The following is an 18982-nucleotide window of genomic DNA, read 5'->3' as shown; positions in this document are numbered from 1 at the left end:
GGACTAAATGAGCCCCAAGTCACTTCCCACACTGTGATTCTGTGCAGTACTGTTGCTGCCACTATGTTATTCCTCTTATCAGCACAGATGGGCCAACATGACAATGATTTTTATTTATTTTGACTTCATTTAAAGTCCACATGGGGATCTCAGGTGGCTTCCATTTAATCCATACAACAGCCCTGCGAGGTGGGGTAGGCTAAAAGTTTGTGACTTTTGTGTCTCCCAGCAAGCGTTCACAGCAGAGTGGGGATTGGAACCCAGGTCTCCCCGATCCTCGTCCAGTACTCTAACCACTGCATTACACAGTTCTCACACAGGTTCCTTTGGACCTACTTGGATAAATCCTGACAATATTTATGAGTTCTCAGCTTATTCTGGCCTCACTGATGTCACCTTGGGGTGATGGAGGGTGTGTGTGTGTGTGTGTGTGTGTGTGTGTGTGTGTGTGTGTAAAACATGGCCATGCCATTTTGCAGTAAACGGGACCAGCTGAATCTTGCACTCTGCCATGCACATGTGGCATTATAACGATTAAGTTTTTGTTGCTGATTTAGAAGTGTGTGTTCCATGGGCTTCCTGGAGTGAACTTAGAAATGCCAGCTATCTTGTACCCAACGCTGCTTCCTCAGTATGACAACAGGTCACCGGTTGAACAAGAGAAGTCTGAAGTGTGCAACTTGAAGCCACCAGTGGTAAGTGTTCTGTATTGTCTTCCTGTTTCCATCTATTCAGCATTAGGGATTATCCACAGTCTGCACCCAGAACAAGTGGGGTGAACTTGCGTGTGTTGCTGAACTCTGCTTCCTTTATACCCTTTGTCTTTCTCCCCAGTTTGAGCCCAAAGCAGCTGACCTAATTTTCCTTCTCTCTATTTTATTCGCACAACCACCTTGTGGGATAGGATGTGCTGACTGTGTGTGATTGACCCAAGGTCACCCAGTGAGCTTTCCTGGGAAAGTGGAGATTCGAGCCTGAGTCTCCCATACCCTGGTCTGACACCCTAACCACTGTGCTCCAAGGACAGAATCCACTGGGTCATTGCAAGGGAATAGTATCTGTAGGAGAGGGAAAGGCAGTGATCCCTGCTCTGAACATGAGCTTCTCTATAATCATATCGATTAATAACTGTCACTCTGTCAAAACTCTGTTTACAAGAACACTTTATTTTCAGTTCTTTCTTGTAAAAGGAATTTGTGCTGGAGTGGTGCATGTAAATGAGACATTTCTGGCTCAAGCCCTGCTTCAACCCTGAGCACACTGAGTAAGCCCGGGCCAACTACGTTCTCTCACTGTTGTAATGTGGAGAGGCTAAGGGGGACAATCACCGGGTTGGCTTCGTTGGCCGTTTAGTGCCACCTGCCCTGTCCCTCCTCTGCAAGGGGACTGGGAGGGGAGAAGGCCAGCTCTCGTCCCTCAAGTAGCAGTGAGCCTCAGAGATACCTGTAAGCTCAGAGCCATGCACCCCCCACACACACACTTTCAAAAGCCCAGCGTGAAATCAGAAATGGAGCTCCCACAATGGTGTGGGGTCTTGTGAGCAAAAATTCTACTTTGTGAGCTACCGGCATTAAAGTTGTGATTTGTCTGCTGCAGAAAGTAGTCTGCTCCGGAGCCATCTTTCCTATGACAAAATGTGCCAGCCGAAGGCTAAAAAACTGTGAGCTAGCTCACCCTAACTCAGCTTAGAGGGAACACTAGCTGCCACCCATCTGTTGCTTTCCGCCTGGGGCAAGCAGTCCCCATCCTCAGAGTTATGGTAATAATGCTGATTTGCTTTATTTGCTTTCAAAGTAGCTGAGCAAATGTGCTGAGTGCTTCAGGAAAGCGCTTTGGAACTGGCTGAAATGAATATATGGAGTTATTATCAAACCTTTTATATGGATAGCATCATTAACAAGAGACTCCCTTTATGTTATTTAGAGCTTCATAAATCGGGAAGAGCACCTTAAACTGTATCCAGAAGCTTAGAGTAAGTTGGGTACACCTGGCTTTAAAATGTCCAAGCAAAGTGCTGTATTCAGTCGCTTTTTTCAAGTGATCTGGTAGACCTCAGCATGTAATTCTTAATGTTGCATTGCCTCTTTCTGTAGGAGATTTCATTTGTTCATTTTTACTCCATCCAGCATAGCAGAAGGAAAAAATCCAAGGCAAAGCAAAAGAAGGGGAAGCAGGAGGGGGAGCCCAAAGAAGATGAGGAATGCAGTGGAGGAAGCGAGAAACCCACGTTATCTGAAGATTCACAGGAGAATCCTGGTCCAGATGTGCAGAGGCTCTCTCTGGATGAGGCACGGGCAGTAGCCATGAAGGATCATCTTTCTTTGCACACACCGGGCTGGAAAAGAATCAGCAGCAGCGACTCCGAGTATTCTGATGCTGAGTGTGGAATGCAGAGCAAAACCAGGTTTGTGGCTGCAAACAGGTGAAGGCCTCCCAGCACTTGGGTTTGTGTCGTCAGAGTCTGTTGCTTGCTTAGCACCCAACACCAGTTCTGTGCGTGGGCAGTTCTAATGTTTACTGAAGTTTTCACGAGGAATATACCAGAGCAATACAGATTGCAGTGTTAATAGGTATGCCCATTAGTCTTGTCTCTGCCTATTCTCTGCACCTTGTAACGTGTTCTTGGTACCGATGTGCTTGTGAGAAAGAAAGAGATTACTGTTAACACATTTTTAGACAGGAGTTAGGGCGTTAAATAGGTGTTTTGAGTTTTGAATGCATATATTTAGGAGGGATGCTAAGATGAAAAACCAGGAGTCTGTTGATTGGAAGTCAACTGGCATATGATTGGTGGAACGTGTAGCCCTCCTCCATTCAGTTAGAGAATTCCCCCTCCCTTATAGAATCTTAGTGAGAAGAAGCTGCAGTTGGCTGTTGGAGGAGGGCAGTTGAGGGCTGAGGCCAGCAGGAGTGATGAAGACGAGGGAGTGAGTAAAAATCCAGGAGTGTACTGGCTGAAGCCTGGAAAGTTAGCACAAAGGAAGCTTTTGTTTTTACAAGATTTAGAAGAAGAAGAAGAGAAGAGGTTGGATTTATACCCCACCCTTCACTCAGAGTCTCAGAGCGGCTTACAAACTCCTTTCCCTTCCCCTCCCCACAACAGACACCCTGGGAGGTAGGCGGGGCTGAGAGAGCTCTCACGAAGACTGTCCTTGAGAGAACAGCTCTGACAGAACTATGGCTTGCCCAAGGTCATCCAGCAGCTGCATGTGGAGGAGTGGGGAATCAAACCTGGTTCTCCCAGATTAGAGTCTGCGCGCTTAACCACTACGCCAAACTGGTGACAGTTAACAGTTTAAAATTTGGGAGATCCCCGAGATCTGTTACAGTTAATCAAGCTGGCTGAGTTGCTTAGCCAGGAGGGTATGTTTGAACTTACGATTCATGTTGCTGAAACAGATGTTGATATATGTTACAATATTTTATGTTTTATTTTCACAGTAAACTGGTTTACAGTCTATTGTAAACCTCTTGTGTCTGTTGCCCAGGAAGTGATTTGCCCTTTAAACTGGGACTTCTCTGTAAGTTTTGGTAAAGCTGATAACGGCATACTCAGAGGTGCAGTTTAAAGAAAAGCTGTGACAGGTAGCGGCAGAAAGGAGGGAGAGACCCCGGCAGGGAACAGTGAAGCCCCTCAGAGGAACCAGGAGTAGCAGTTGGGACGCAGGAATGAGGTGATGGTCTCCATTCTGCCACAGCATATAAGCAAATCATTTTATTTCATTTAAAAATATTTAGACTCCACTTTATCTTCTCAGACGCATGGCAGCTAACAAAAGCTAGAAGAACACAGAAAGATCATGAGCATTCAGCTGCAAATTAAAAAGCCATTCACAGAGTCAAAAAAACCAATACACCGTGCTAAAACAGCCAAATCTGCCAAAGCAGTTTATACTTCACAAATGTCGTCTGGAGTCAGTCTGTCTGATGAGTGTGGCCAGTGGTGGTGCCTGCCGCACCTGTTCTGGTGGGCCATTCCGGAGGACTGGACCTACCCCAGAGGAAGTCCACACTAGCTGAAGGGGAAGGGTGTCTTAAGTAATGGCACATGGTGCTAGTTCTTGGATTGGTTGCTGAATTTAGTTGGGTTTAACCCAAGTATTTCTCCAGCTGCGAGCAGTTTTCAGCAGATTAAGAGGTTCTTGTATTTGGCCTAGAAATTTTGAAGCTGGCTCTGGTTGAAAAAAATGGAAATCTTGGGAAAATTTGAAATCCTTTCTTATCAAACCTATTAATGCATCATTTATAACTTACACTTGAAAATTGTAAAATTTGGCATATTGATGAATTTACAAGTATAAATGCCTTAGTTTTCAAAAAGCAAAATTGTGAATATACCCAATATGGGGGGGGGGTGCTGAAAACTACTATATCCTCAGCTTTCTTGGAATGTATGTCTTAGATTTTGCCACCTGAGAGTTAAGACAATATAAAAATTAAAAATGGAGAACATAAATATTTTAGCAAACAAAAGGAAGTGTATTATTTGAATAGTCTCATGACCATAGTAGTGCCAATAGGGTGAATATAAAGTTAAACCTTGTAACACTGAAAACACTGAACTCTGCAGAAATGTATAGCAAAGTTTTTGTAGACAAACTTGGTCACATTTAAATAATACAATGCATTTTCAAGGATCTGTGTATCTACAGTATGTGTGCGTACTAAGTGCTGTCTAGCTGCTTCTGACTCAATGGCAACCCTGTGAACTAATGTCGTCCAAAACATCCTATCTTTGATAACCTTGCTCAGGTCTTGCAGACTGCTGAGGGCTGTTTCTTCCTTTATAGAGTCAATCCTCTCCTGTTGTGTCTTCCTCTTTTCCTACTGCCTTCAACTTTTCCTATCATTATTGTCTTTTCCAGTGACACTTGTCTTTTCAGTATATGCATGAATTATCGTTATCCAATGCCAGATCTTTGCAAATTTTTCTTGCATCTAGGAGCCACTCCTATAATTTAGTAGATTAATTTTGGAGCCTCCAGGGTTTTGTATTTTAGCAACTCCTATTTTCTAAGTATCGCTGCCACAAAACGTAATCCTATCCTTTTAATAGTTTCTTATGATTTTATTAGTTACTAGCCTGATACCCATGCTTCGCTACGGTATTTAACTTCTGTAAATCCAGTTATAATACTGATGATGTAAAGTCTGAAATGTAACATTTGTTGTAGGAATTCTAATGGAGAAGATTGTAGTGTAAAAAATGAAGAATTTATTCGTAAGTACGGTCAGGAATTTAATATTCAGGAGTCAGAAGATAGCAGCTTGGAGGAAAAAGATCAACAAACGGAGGGTGAAAGAGATAGGACTTCTCAATATAAAATTAGAAAGAGATACAGGAAAGAAAAATTTCTCCCTCTGCAAGTACGTACGAGGCACCAATTAAGGTCTGAAACAAACCAAGATGACAACAGTTCTGAACATTAAATTAAATATAATATCGATTAATGTGAACGGCTTAAATAACCCCTCAAAGAGAAAAAGGGTTTCTCTCCAGATAGGAAAACTCAAACCGCAAATAGTATGTCTCCAAGAGACACATGTTAAACTTTCACAAATAAAGCATTTAGAAAATAAACAATTGGGTGTGGCTTTTATTTCAATGGCCAAAAAGAAGAAGAAAGGATTAGTAACTTATATGAAATACTATTTAAACCCAGAGTTGGTTTATGACTCAGGAGATGGGAGGATTTTAATAGTTAACGTTCAGAGAGGGGCTAAAACACTGCTAATAGTTAATATTTATGCCCCAAATCAGGATCAAAAGGAATTTTTTATCGGATTCTGGACATACTAGCAAAATATACAATGGAGGAAATCTGCTTGTTAGGTGATTTTAATGCAGTGTTTGATAAAACAATAGACAGAAAGAAAAAATCAATTAAGTACTCCGGTTCCGAGTTACCAAGCTCCTTTTTGATGATGGCAGATGGCTGGAATCTTGTAGATGTTTGGAGACTCAAAAATCCTACGAAGAAAGATTACACCTTCTATTCAGGGCGTCATAAATCATGGTCTAGGATTGACATGATCTGGATTTCCGCCTCACTTCTTACTATGATAGAGGATGTGGATATTCTTCCGATGACTTTCGCAGACCACTGTCCGGTTACTGTATCAATACTAGACATACCCAAAAGAACGCGTTGGAAGCTAAATAATACATTATTAAAAAATAAGGTTTTTGTGGACAGAACAAAGAAAGATATTAATGAATTTTTTAAGTTTAATAAGCATGTAGATTTGCCGATAAATATCATATGGGATACTTTTAAGGCCTTTGTATGGGGAATCTTCATTAGACAAAGTATAAACAATAGAAAAATAGAGAATCAAAAAATAAACCCAGCTGTCAGAACAAATCCACAAACAAGAAGAAGAGCCTAAGAAGAGTTTAGCACCAGATAAACTTAGAGTAAAAATCCAAATATTACAGCATGAGTTAAATTGTCTATTAAATCAAGAAATTGCCAAGAAGGTCTTATATACAAGACAAAACTTCTTTGAAAACTCAAACAAACCTACACGTTGGTTGGCACACAGATTAAGATGTGAGGAAAAAAAGAGATATATTAGGGTTCTACGTAATGAGCATAGTGAGGAAAAAAGCTGCGCACATGACCTGAAAGAGATTATGAAACAATTTTATGAAAAATTGTATAGAAAACAGGTGTCAGATCTAGAGGATACTCAGAAGTATCTGAGGGAAAACCTATATAAGAAAAAACTGGATAGTACTCAACAAAAGTTGCTAAACCAGGTATTTCTAACCCAGGAAATAGTGGAAGCTATCAGAAAACAGAAAAGAAATAAAACACCAGGTCCTGATGGACTCCCGGCGGAATTCTGTACAACTTTAGAAGAAGAGCTTACAGCCCCATTTAAACAGGTGATACAAGAGATCCCACAAAAGAAAACGCTCCCTGATTCCTGGAATTCGGCCCTAATCTCGCTGATACATAAGAAACATTCGGACCCAAAAGAAATTCGGAATTATCGTCCCATTTCTTTACTGAGCGTGGGCTACAAGATCTTCGTGACAATTATAGCAGCGTGGTTAAGAAGAGTACTTGCTGAGATAATTCACCGAGATCAGGCGGGTTTTTTACCTCATAGACAGGGATGATACAATTTAAGAATAATTATGAACGCTTTGGAATACGCGGAGGCACATCCAGATAAACAGTTGGCAATAGTGTTTTTAGACGCCGAGAAGGCGTTCAACAATATCAGTTGGGACTTTATGATTGAATACCTAAGAACATCTAGTTGTGGAGAAGCTTTTATCAATACTATAGAAGCTATCTACACTAAACAGAGCGCCAGAATTCTGATAAATGGAGACAATGACAACTGAATTAAATATTTCTAAAGGTACACACCAAGGATGTCCCTTATCTCCGTTACTTCTCATATTTACCATGGAGGTATTGCTGGAGAACATAAGAAAGGACAAGTGTTTAAGGGGAATTAAAGTCAAAGGGGAAGAATATAAAACACAAGCGTATGCAGACGATTTAGCAATAATATTAACGGAGCCACTGGACTCTGTGGATAGGTTAATGGAACTGTTAAAGGCGTTTGGTCCATTAGCAGGTTTTAGGGTCAATGTGATCAAAACCCAGCTTATGATGAAAAATTGTACCAGGCAACAAACTTTAGACCTTCAAAAAAAGACGGGATTTGACGCCCCAAATAAGGTCAAATACTTAGGTATTTATATGACAAACAGGTTAAGTTCTTTGTATGAAGATAATTACGATAAATTGTTGGCACAAATCAAGAAAAATTTGAATAAATGGGGACAATTGCAACTATCGTTGATGGGGATGAATGTTTTGCCAAGGGTATTGTTTTTGTTTCAAAGTATTCCGGTTTTGGGTAACTTGACTTTTATAAAGAAATTATAAAAATTGGTAAGGGATTTTATATGGCAAAAGAAGAAATCACGAGTTAAACTTAAACTTCTCCAAGAAAAAACAGAAAGGGGAGGTTTAGCATTACCTGAATGGCGCTTATATTACCAGGCAGCCTCAATGATATGGATTTGTGATTGGGTCCAATTAAAAGACTCAAGGATTTTAAAACTTGAGGGGCATGATTTAGGTACAGGATGGCATGCCTTTATGTGGAATCTTAGACTATGTCTACTCACTTTAATCATCATTTATTGAGAAAAGCCTTGCTAAAAATCTGGATGGAGATTAAGAAATTATTTTATAGAAAAATTCCGGCATGGGTGGCCCCTCTGGAAGCTATTTCTATTCCAAACTTGATGTCTAGAATCAGCTTGGGGTTCAAGGAATCTCACTGTCCTGGTGGGAGAGGAATCAGCTTGTATCTAGGTATCGGAAAGATAAACAGATAGGTATCTATGTTGAGTATGCTGAAATTGACAAGATACTGATGGGTGCGGGAGATAAACTTATTCGAAAATTTTACAATTTCCTGTTGGACAAAAAAATGCAAGACGAAGAAGTTAAAGCGACAATGATTTCTTGGGTCAGAAATATTGGTCATAATATAAAATGGGTCAAATGGGAAAAAATGTGGCAAAATATGAGAAGGATGAAAGCAACCTCGATGAAAGAAAACCTTCTTAAAATATTTCACCGATGGCACTTAACTCCAGCGGTATTAGCTCGATGCTACCCTAATCTGTCGGACAGATGCTGGAAGTGCAAAATGGAAAAGGGGACTTATTTCCATGCTTGGTGGTCGTGTAGAATATCACAAAGGTACTGGAAAGAAATCTACGGAATCATTTTTCAGATGACTATGCTGAGAATTCCATATGAGCCAGAGATATTTCTGCTAAATATTATGCCTGATAATGTAAAGAAGGCAGATGTACACTTGATTACGCATCTGCTCACGGCAGCTAGGATCCTGTTCGCAAAATACTGGAAACAGGAAGATATACCGTCTAGAGAGGAATTTATAGTTAAAGTTACAGAAATAGCCGAATTGGATAATCTGACAATGAAGCTCCAAGGGAAGGATGATGATGTGTTTGATAATATCTGGTTAAAACTTTATAGTTGGTTACAGAAGAATGTCTAGATTAATTGATAGGCTCAAAAATTGGAGGGAAGGTATTGTTGCTCATAGCAGATATGTAAATTATGTTAAGGAATCCATGTTTATGTTGGTTATGTTTTGTTACAAACATTAATAAATAGCATGTAAAAAAAATGAAGTGAGACGTACGTACTTTTCTTTTTCCTCTACTGAAGGACCTTGCTGTAGACTGCTGGGGCGGGCTCCCTCATGGCTTTAAGCACCCTGCAATCGCTGCTGCACCTGACAGACAACCGCATATGTAAATTATGTTAAGGAATCCATGTTTATGTTGGTTATGTTTTGTTACAAACATTAATAAATAGCATGTAAAAAAAATGAAGTGAGACGTACGTACTTTTCTTTTTCCTCTACTGAAGGACCTTGCTGTAGACTGCTGGGGCGGGCTCCCTCATGGCTTTAAGCACCCTGCAATCGCTGCTGCACCTGACAGACAACCGCCTGTTAGTTGTAGGAGGTGGGGGGAGTATGTTGGAAGCCATCAGAGAGGCTGGGCCAGCAGCATCGCTAAGGTGATCCTGCTAGGACAGTGTCCCTGATGTATTAAAGTACCCTGGTCCTACTGCTACACCTGACAGCCTGTCTGGTTTTGGGGGGGATTATGTTTAAAGGCATCAGGGAGGCTGGGCCAGCAGCAGGGCTAAGGCAATCCTGCTGAGCAAACCTTTCTGGCGGCTGTAAGCATCCAACCTCCTCTCCTACACCTGACAGGCAGCTCGTGGCTTTAAGACAATCCAGCTGAGCAAAGCATCCCACTTCCTCTCCTACACCTGACAGGCAGCTGCCTGTCCAGTGTGTGTGTGGGGGGAGGAGTATTAGAAGCTACTGTGGAGGCGGGTCTGGTGGGATCACTAAGGCGTTACTGCTGGGGCGGTTTTAAGCACCCTGCAACTGCTGCTGCACTTGACAGACAACTGCCTGTCAGGTGTAGGAGGGGGGAGCATGTTTGAAGCCATAGGGAGTCTGGGCCAGCAGCTTTGCTTCACCTCATAGGCAGTTGGCCACTCCTGATTTCCTCAACTGTCATTAGCTCTCTGTAGTCCCCTGTAAATGTTTTTTTTAAAACCTCAGAACACTGAGCTCTGCAGCTGACCAATCAGAGAGTGGGGGGGTGCAAGGAGGCAGCAGCTTGGCAGCCGCATAGGAATCAATGGGAGTAGCACAGTTTACCCCTTTTGACCCCCTTAGGGGTTGAATTTCTAAAAATCCCTTCTTAGCGAGCACCTATGCCACGATAGGAGTGCTCTCCCCAAATTTCGTGTTTCTAGGTCCAGTGGTTTGGCTTGGGCGTTGATTTTACGGTGAGGGGACTTTCTTTTATATATATAGATAGAAGATGACAAGTGTTAAAAATATGGGTAATCCTGGTTGCTGTTACCAAAGCAATAAGATAACTTCTGACCCTAGCATAACGTCTCCCTGATTTCTCATAATTTAATTATTGTTTTTTAAAAGTTCCATTTAATTGAACATTGCAGTCAGAACATTGCAGAATTCATCCATCACCACTGAATGGCACACAATTGTATTTACATATAAATGTATAAAACTTCATGCACATTTTTGTCACACAACAAAATATTCAGATGCAAAACAATAAATAAGCGTTGCTCTTCCATTGAGACTTGCCAAGAGAGGCTACAACAAAATCTTTGCTAAAAAGTACTAGGTGCCACAATGAAATTTCTAGGAGACTTGGTGCCTGGCATGTGTCTAATGCTGTAGATTGTACAGGTGGCTGCTGTTAAAAGGCTTTTCCCGCTTTTTGAACTGTGAGAGCTGCTAAAAGTTAGGCAGTGCTGGGCGAGCCAAACCAGGCAAATGCAGCATCTCACGTTTAGTCTCATGGCCACAGATACTCAGGAGGGGCACAAGTGGGTGAGCACTCCCATGCTGTATAGATGAAAGATCTCAGGTTCAGTTTCTGAAAAAATAATGGCGCTGGGGAAAAACCTGGTCCTGGAAACAGAGAGCTGCCACCACCAGCCAGACAGCTGCACCATTTTTGTTGCCTAGTTACGGACTTCCCAAAGACATCCGGGTGGCCGCTGTTGGAAAACAGGGATATTGACCTGGATGGGCCTTTGGTACGAGGCGGTAGGGCTGTGCTTCCATTCTTAACCCTTGTCCCTTACTCTGGAGCACCTAGGCTGCTCTCCTCTTTTCAAGCCCCTCCTTGCAGCCCACACTTTCCAGTCTAGTCTCTCTTTGCTCAGGACTGAGTATTTTGTGCCAGGGCAGCAGCAACACAAGTATTCAGAGTTACAACATCGGTCAGATCTGTGTTGTTGTTTTGGGTTGTGTTTGAGCTCCTATTTAATAGTGTCTCCTATTTTTCTGTTTGATGCAAGATCGTTCCAAGCGACAGTCCGCCAAGCGGCTTTAAGCTGCTTCCTTTCCACTGTGAAGTCAATAGAGAAGAAAGTCCTCTATGGCTATTGGCCTGCATTTGTACCTGACACGCCTGGCATAGGAAGCCCGCAATCGCTGTCACTGATGACTATTGCTTTAAAAGACCCCTCTCCAAAGGTAAGAGCATTTTCTGGCAGGAGTGAGAGCTCTTCTTCTTTCACTTTTGGCTCCTCAAAGCTTGATCGATTCGTTACAGTGACAGTGTGCTTTGCATGCAGGTCATCTCTTCCAGACCCTGATAACACCAGTTAAAGGATTTTCTTGGCCTCTTTCTCCCCACTGACACATCCTGATGTTCTCTGCCAGTCATGTTTTTGTCTCGAGTTGAAACATCTCTTCCTTCTTTCAGACTCGTGCTTGCGCTCTGCAAGTCCTTTCGGCCATCTTGGAAGGCTCCAAGCAGTTCCTTTCCGTTGCTGAAGATGCCAATGACCACAGGAGGGCTTTCACTCCCTTCTCAGTTACTGTTGCTTCCAGCATCCGAGAGCTTCATCGCTGCCTGTTGCTGGCCCTGGTGGCTGAATCCTCTTCCCAGACCCTCACCCAGATAATCAAGGTAAATTGGTTGACTGCAGAAAGGAGTTCATTTTGCAAGTGACGACTAGTTTGCCTGCAAGTGAGCCAGTATAGCGTATGGGACCAGAGAATTGTATTGGAGAGGGGCTGTACAACTGTTTGGATACAAGGTCGCAGTTCTTTTTAAAAAATGTAGACCAGCAGACCTCTATGTGAGTGCTTCAGGAGGATGAAGGCCACAGTTTTCGTGCACTGATGCTTCTGCAAAGGTGAATGCCAAGACTCCCACAATGAAACCGGCCTTGTTTCAAGTCCACCAGCAGCCCTACGTAACCTTGTGGTGTTCACATGGGAACTGCTGCATCTCTGAACTGGCTTGTGGGGCTGCAGAATTCATTGCAAGATCAGTGGAACCAGCAAATCTCTTTATTTAGATGTAAGATGAGCCTACTGAAAAGAATTAAGAAGTTAACCTTTGCCTGGGAGCGTCCTTCTGTCGATGATTCCCCAAAATTTGGATATTCAGCTTGAGCCTCTTCTGGGTCAGGAAATTATTCAGTCTTGGTGTGGTGAGCTCCACTCTGCCGTGAACCTCCCAAGGCAGTAGGTGATAAAAACCTTGACATTAAAATAATAATAATATATCTTTAATGTTTCTTGCATGTTGACAGTGCCTGGCCAATCTGATCTCAAATGTGCCGTACAGCCGCTTAAAGCCTGGGCTGCTGACCAGAGTATGGAACCAGATCAAGCCATATATCAGACACAAAGGTATGCGCAGAGTTTGAGTTCTGTGTGTGTGTGCACCAGTTTTGCTATGAACGTTTTTATGTACTTCAGTTGAGGAAACTTTCAAATACCCGTTTTAGAAGGGTCGCCCGGGCAGCCCAACACATTGCAATGGCTGAGGAAGACATCGATGTTACGCTATTTCCCACAGCCAACCTATAGCATGTAGTGGTCATTTACCCCCTTACATACATCTGGGAAATAAGGGTTCTTAGGTGCAGGTATGCATGTGTACCCCAGCACTCTGCACCAGGCAGGATGTTTAACCATGTGGGAGGAATGGATGTTTCAGGGCTTGTTTGCAGAGCCCAAAGTCTAATTTGCATTCTTAAAAGGGAGAAACCAAAAAAACAGAGGGGAACCAGCGTACAAGAAATGGTGCAAAACAGAAGAGACTGCTGGCTGAAATCACTTAAAGTGAACAATAATAATATTTAATGCCGAGTTCACTATCAGTATAACTGGATGAAACCTAAGTATTCTTACAAGGAACAACACTAATGCAGAAAAATTAAGTTACAAAGGTACAGAGAAGTAAAGTCCCAAGAATTTCAATGTGTCTCACACCTGTTGTATTATAATTTCATATAATTTCATCATGATCCTTTGTGATTGATTAAACTCATGTCTGTATGGGTTACTACTGAGATCGGGTCCCACTATAGCCTTTTGGCTTTGAAAAAGAATTATTCGAAAAGTGGCAGCTTGCATCCAGACTACGCATCGTTTATGGCTTATGGACTTCAAGATTATTTGGATCCTCCTGGAACTATATGAGTCCACTCCATGACGAATGCTTGTCAGGTTGGACTATGAAATTATAATACAACAGGAGTGAGAGACATTGAAATTTTGGGGACTTTACTTCTCTGTACCTTTGTGACTTTATTTTTCTGCATTAGTGTTGTTCCTTGTAAGAATACTTAGGTTTCATCCAGTTAAACTGATAGTGAACTCGGCATTAAATATTATTTTTATATAATTATATATATATTGTTCACTTTAAGTGATTTCAGCCAGCAGTCTCTTGTGTTTTGCACCATTTCTTAAAAGGGAGACCAAGATTACACTGATAGGTGTAAGAAAACTTTTGCCTGAGGCTCCTGCAAGGGAGGAAGAAAATGGAGTGACTCCCTTTCAGCATATGAAAAGCCAGCAATTCAGCGGAACCAAAACCAGCGCTAATCTGGTACAGGCAAGTCCTGTATAAGGCTGAGAGCAGCAGAAAAATGTGGTGTCTTTTATGTTCACAAACTGGGAGACTCGTGTTAGTCAGTCTGGATTGCACCATCTAGTGGCTGTAGGGCATGTAAACGTCGAGTCCTGTCTCACAACCCTTTCTCAGCGGGCTAAATGCAGCATTTTTAAAAAAATGTACAAAATAGTCCCTTTCATAGGAAACGATTATAATAAACAGATGTGGCTGAAGATCCTTTTAGTCACAGTTAGTAAAGGTTCGTTTTTCACGTGGGCACACTCATGTGGTTGTCAGGAACTTTAGGCAGGTAACACCACACACTCAGGCTTCTTCAGAAGATAAGTGTTTATTGGTTAAATCCAGTACTAAAGTAACTCATGTACAGCTTGTGTTAGGAATGGCCTGTAATATGGTGGTCACTGACTTATAGGATATTCAAACACCACCACCCCCGTTGCGAAAGCCAATAGATGGTTTCCGTGGGGGCGGGCAAAAGCTAGCAAGCAAGCATTTTTGCGCCTAAACTGTTACATTTCCCAGGCTGGGTGATTTACAGACAGAATACCCACCAAGGTCATTTCTACAGACTGCCAGCTGCGGGAGACAGGGAAGAGCTGGCAAAGCAGAGGAAGGAACCCCCTCCACATTCCAACTCTATGACAGGGCGACCTGACAGTGGTCTGCAGCCACTCATTTGGCATCATTTCAGTGCAGTGTATGAACTTTCTACCTAAATGGCCAGTTATGCAGCTCTGCATATTTAGCCTTGACCAGATGGTCGGGATGAGAGCGTGCTTTGCCCGACGTAGGTCTCTGGTTCCACCCTGGCCCCTTCAGTTAAAGGGCCTTGCATAGCAAGTTTTGGGGAAGACCTTTCTCTGCCTGAGGCCCCGGAAGACCACCGGTAGTTGGACTGTAATGAGTGAGGTGACTCTATGGGCTGTATCCTGTCCTTTCTCCAAGTTTCCCTTCCCTTCGGGCGTTCTCTTCCTCTCCTTTCTCTTGACCAAGCCGTCTTGCGGTTCTGCTTTGCACCTTGTTGCTTCTTAGCTACCTCACCCAAGGCCCAGTTCTGCCTTCCCTGCAGCAGCTCAGCTAATGTCTTGCTAGCGGGGCTTCTGCCTGCCCCCTTTCCACAACCAACCTCTGCCGGTTGCCTCGCCGCCAGCACCAAATTGCTTTGTGTATCGCCATGGAGGTTTTCCTTAGGGCCTTCTGGGGAGCAGGAGGCTGTCTGTGTAGCTGCCTTGAGAGCACTTTATTCTTCCTTCCAGATGTTAACGTTCGAGTGTCGAGCCTCACGCTGCTGGGAGCCATTGTTTCCGCTCAAGCTCCTTTGCCAGAGGTACAGCTGCTGCTGCACCAACCCACCTCTTCAGGGCTTGCCGATAGTGGATCCACTACGCCCCGCTCTCCTGGAGTGCCTGAATGGCAGAGAAAACCCTCAGGGGAGCTACCCCGTCGCACGGAGAATGTGCCTGCAGAGCCCTGCTGGCTCATCCGACTCTGCATCTCTCTCATCGTGCTGCCAAGGGAAGACAGCTACTCAGACAGCGATGCTGGCGGCGTATCAGACGCCAGCGTGCAAGAACCCTCTCCTGTTCGCCTGGAGGCGTTGCAGGTGTGTGGCTGGGCTGGTTCTTGAGAATAGGACTGAGGCCCAGTGACTTGCTCACGTAGTTTTAAATTAGGTGGTTTTAGGTTTTAGTGTGTATATTTAGGAAGGAATACTAAGTTCCCTTAGTTGAAACGCTAGTAAAAGGTCTGGAAGTGAACTGGCATAGGACCTCCCTGCATCCAGTTAGGAAAGATCCCCTTTCGAATCTTGGAGAGGAGGAGGAGCCAGTCTCGATCATTGTAGGAGGGCAGTTGAGGAATAATGGAGCCTGGGAAGAAGCCGCTCTTTCTCTGTTACAAGACTGGACTGGGCAGACCAGGAAAGGTTACAGCGAACAGCTGAGAATTGGTCGGAGTGTGGAGACCTGGTTTTGAAGGAAGGAGGGCACAGAAGTTAACTTTTGAATCAGTCCACTTCCTTGTGTGGATAAAACGGGTAGTAATGTGTTCAAGTACTCTGTTTTTCCTTCATCATTTCCTTTTACGGAAACTAGTTTACATAATCTTGTTAACCTCTTGCATGTTTTACTAGAGTTGCCAGCTGATGGGAGAAAGCATGTCCTGTCCCTTTAATAGAGGCTCGAGGTGATGTTATTTACCAGGTGATGTTACTTACCTCCACACCACGAAAAGCTTTTATTTGAAGGGGCAGGGCGTTTTTCTCCAGGTCTGACTGTTACGGGGATATAGCCTATGTACTCTGCTCCATGGTAGGCTGTGGAAGACTAGGAAGGGAAACATCTGTGGTCCTAACTTCTTGCACATGTGTGAAGGGTCATGTGGCACTGGGTTACATAGGTAAAGGACAACAGATACAGACCTGTGATACAGTTGACAGCAGCCTGGAGAGAGAATGCCCTGTCCCTTTAACAGAGGCTCAGTGGGATGTTATTAACAAGCTCCACCTTTTCATTTCCACATGTGAAGCCTGTATTAAAATGGCCGGACACTTTTTCTCCAGGCTGTTACCAGCCCTACCGGTTACCCATTGACAAGCAATATCTTAGGAAGCGATTTGTCCTGAAACTGAGGCTGTATCATAAACATTTACCAGTTGCTAATGCGGTGGCTCAAATGGTTAGGACGCTGAACTGCAGACTGGAAGGTTGGTAGTTCGGCAGTTCGAGACCCCAGTGCCGCGTGACGGAGTGAGCTCCCGTCTCTGGTCCCAGCTCCTGCCAACCTAGCAGTTCGAAAGCAAGAAATTGCAAGTAGATAAATAGGGACCATTTCAGTAGGAAGGTAACAGCGTTCCATGCACCTCGGCATCTAGTCATGCCGGCCACATGACCATGGAAATGTCTTTGGACAGCTTTGGACGGCTTGGAAATGGAGATGAGTCGGGTTTGACTGGCTTTCGAGCAAGGGAAAACTTTACCTTTACCTAATGCATACTCTGAGGTGTAGTTTAACGTAAAGCTCTGAGCGGTGGCTGTTGAAAAGGAGGTAAGGGTAGCTTGATTGGGGAGGGGGTCAGTGCAGCGCCCTGCTCGGATCCACTTCCTAGGCAAAACAGATGAGTGAAGTGCGGCTAGCCGTTTGACCCAGTGCAACATCTCATTTCCCAGGCTAGCCGTGTCCCAAGAGAGCACAGTGGTTGCAAGCCCATTGCTGTAGTCTGAGCTGTTTATGTCATTACAGAGACAATTTCATGACGGGTGAGATGGGGTGGTGGCAGCGTGGTTGTGATGCATCGGGAGCTTCAGGACCGCAGGAGCTTCTGCCACAACGAATGTGCTGGGCTTGCAGGGGTGGACAGAGCTCCCGCTCTGAAGTCGCTCCCTGCGAGCAGCCAGGCGAGTGGCTGTTTACAATCCGGATTCCATATTTCCTCTCAGTGACCAGGTTTTGTGCAGCTGCTGGCATCTGTCACGGCTACGTATTAATCTAATGACCCATATTTGCCATTTTGAGTATCGCCGTAACTTTTAAAATGTGGCCGCTTCTGGTACTGTATTTTTGTGGTGGACTTTGACTGCAGTTGTTTGTTCAAATTCCTCCTCTGTTGCTTTCCAATTTCTCAACCAGGTCTTGGCTGTCCTTGTCAAAGGCTATTTCTCCGTTTCCCAGAGCTATTTGCTAGAGCTTGGTGAAGTTGCTTGCAGATGCATGGAGGAAACGGATCCATCTGTCCAGCTGCACGGGGCAAAAGTAAGAGCTGTAGTGATGGGATCTCCCCTCCCCTCATCCCACCCTGCCTCTGAGATCTGTCACCCGTGTTCAAACCCAGAGGGAAGCCAGAGCCTCGTACTGGAGGGTGGGGTGGGGTGTCAGTTTCTTCTGGGAACAGGTCTTCTTTACAGCAAGCTTTTTGTCAGGGTAACTTTCACATGACTGCGAAAGCGAGTGAGACAGCCACATTCCCACACAGTAACACAGGCTGCTTGATCCAGGCAAGGGGGTGAGTGGGCGAATGGAGCTCGCTGTGCATAATTCTCTCCGGAGAGAAGAGAGAGTATGGGAGAGAAGAAGATGATATAGAAGCAGGGTTTTGATCCACTGGGGAGGGAAAGCCAGGCCAGCTGCTGTCGGAGGAATCTTTGCGCAGAGCTACCCTGAAGGGAAGGGGCTGCGGTGGCTCAGAGGTTAAGGCGCTGAGCTGCAGACCGGAAGGTCGGCAGTTCGAGACCCGAGTGCCACGTGACGGAGTGAGCTCCCGTCTCTGGCCCCAGCTCCTGCCAACCTAGCAGTTCGAAAGTAAGAAATTGCAAGTTGATAAATAGGTACTGCTTTGGTGGGAAGGTCACAGTGTTCCAGCATTGAGTCAGGCCAGCCACATGACCACGGAGAAGTCTTTGGACAGTGCTGGCTCTTCGGCTTGGAAACAGAGATGAGCACTGCCCCCTAGTGTCGGATTCGACTAGCTTTCGAGCAAGGGAAACCTTTACCCTGAAGTGAGATGCAGGCCTGGCAGCAATGGCATCACAGCAGTACAGAGTGTCAGGGCTGGGCCTGGTGAGTGTGCCATGGTGCCTGATCCCATGGAGGCCGAAGCCCTGGCAGACCCTGAGGTTCCTGGGCCTTTTAGCTCCCAAGGGCCATCGGGGGACACGGCCAGCTGGACACAGAAGGGCCGGTGTGGAATCCAGCATTGGGTGCAGTTTTCAGTGGCAGCCCCAGAGGTTGTTTTCACGCGCACTTCTGTCCTTTCATAAAGGTTCTGTAACTCCTTTGGAAGAATCTTGGCGCGTTTTGCATTAATGTTCTTTTGAGCTTCCTCTTTAGGCCTTTACATGCACATTCTGTTTTAAAAAACAAATGTTACCTTTTCCCCCTACAAAATCATCATGGACTCTCATCTTTTCCTATAGAATCACCCAGATTGTTCGTTTTTCGGGGATTTACGTTCTGCCTCTCAAATGTACC

General features: G+C 44.3%; 1 protein-coding gene across 1 annotated transcript in view; it reads left to right on the top strand.

The window, feature by feature from the left end:
- HEATR6 (HEAT repeat containing 6) overlaps positions 1-18982 on the top strand; it is a 53489-nt gene that overhangs the window by 16412 nt on the left and 18095 nt on the right. The window contains exons 7-13 of the mRNA XM_015426721.1: positions 558-695; positions 2127-2404; positions 11436-11613; positions 11846-12052; positions 12684-12783; positions 15274-15620; positions 17645-17767. Coding sequence (XP_015282207.1) covers positions 558-695; positions 2127-2404; positions 11436-11613; positions 11846-12052; positions 12684-12783; positions 15274-15620; positions 17645-17767 — 1371 coding nt within the window. The remainder of the gene's footprint in view (positions 1-557; positions 696-2126; positions 2405-11435; positions 11614-11845; positions 12053-12683; positions 12784-15273; positions 15621-17644; positions 17768-18982) is intronic.

The sequence above is a fragment of the Gekko japonicus genome, unplaced genomic scaffold, assembly GCF_001447785.1.
Source record: "Gekko japonicus isolate JY-2015 unplaced genomic scaffold, Gekko_japonicus_V1.1 scaffold3262, whole genome shotgun sequence".
Taxonomy (NCBI): Eukaryota; Metazoa; Chordata; class Lepidosauria; order Squamata; family Gekkonidae; genus Gekko; species Gekko japonicus.
This window is presented reverse-complemented; position numbering and strand designations above follow the sequence as displayed.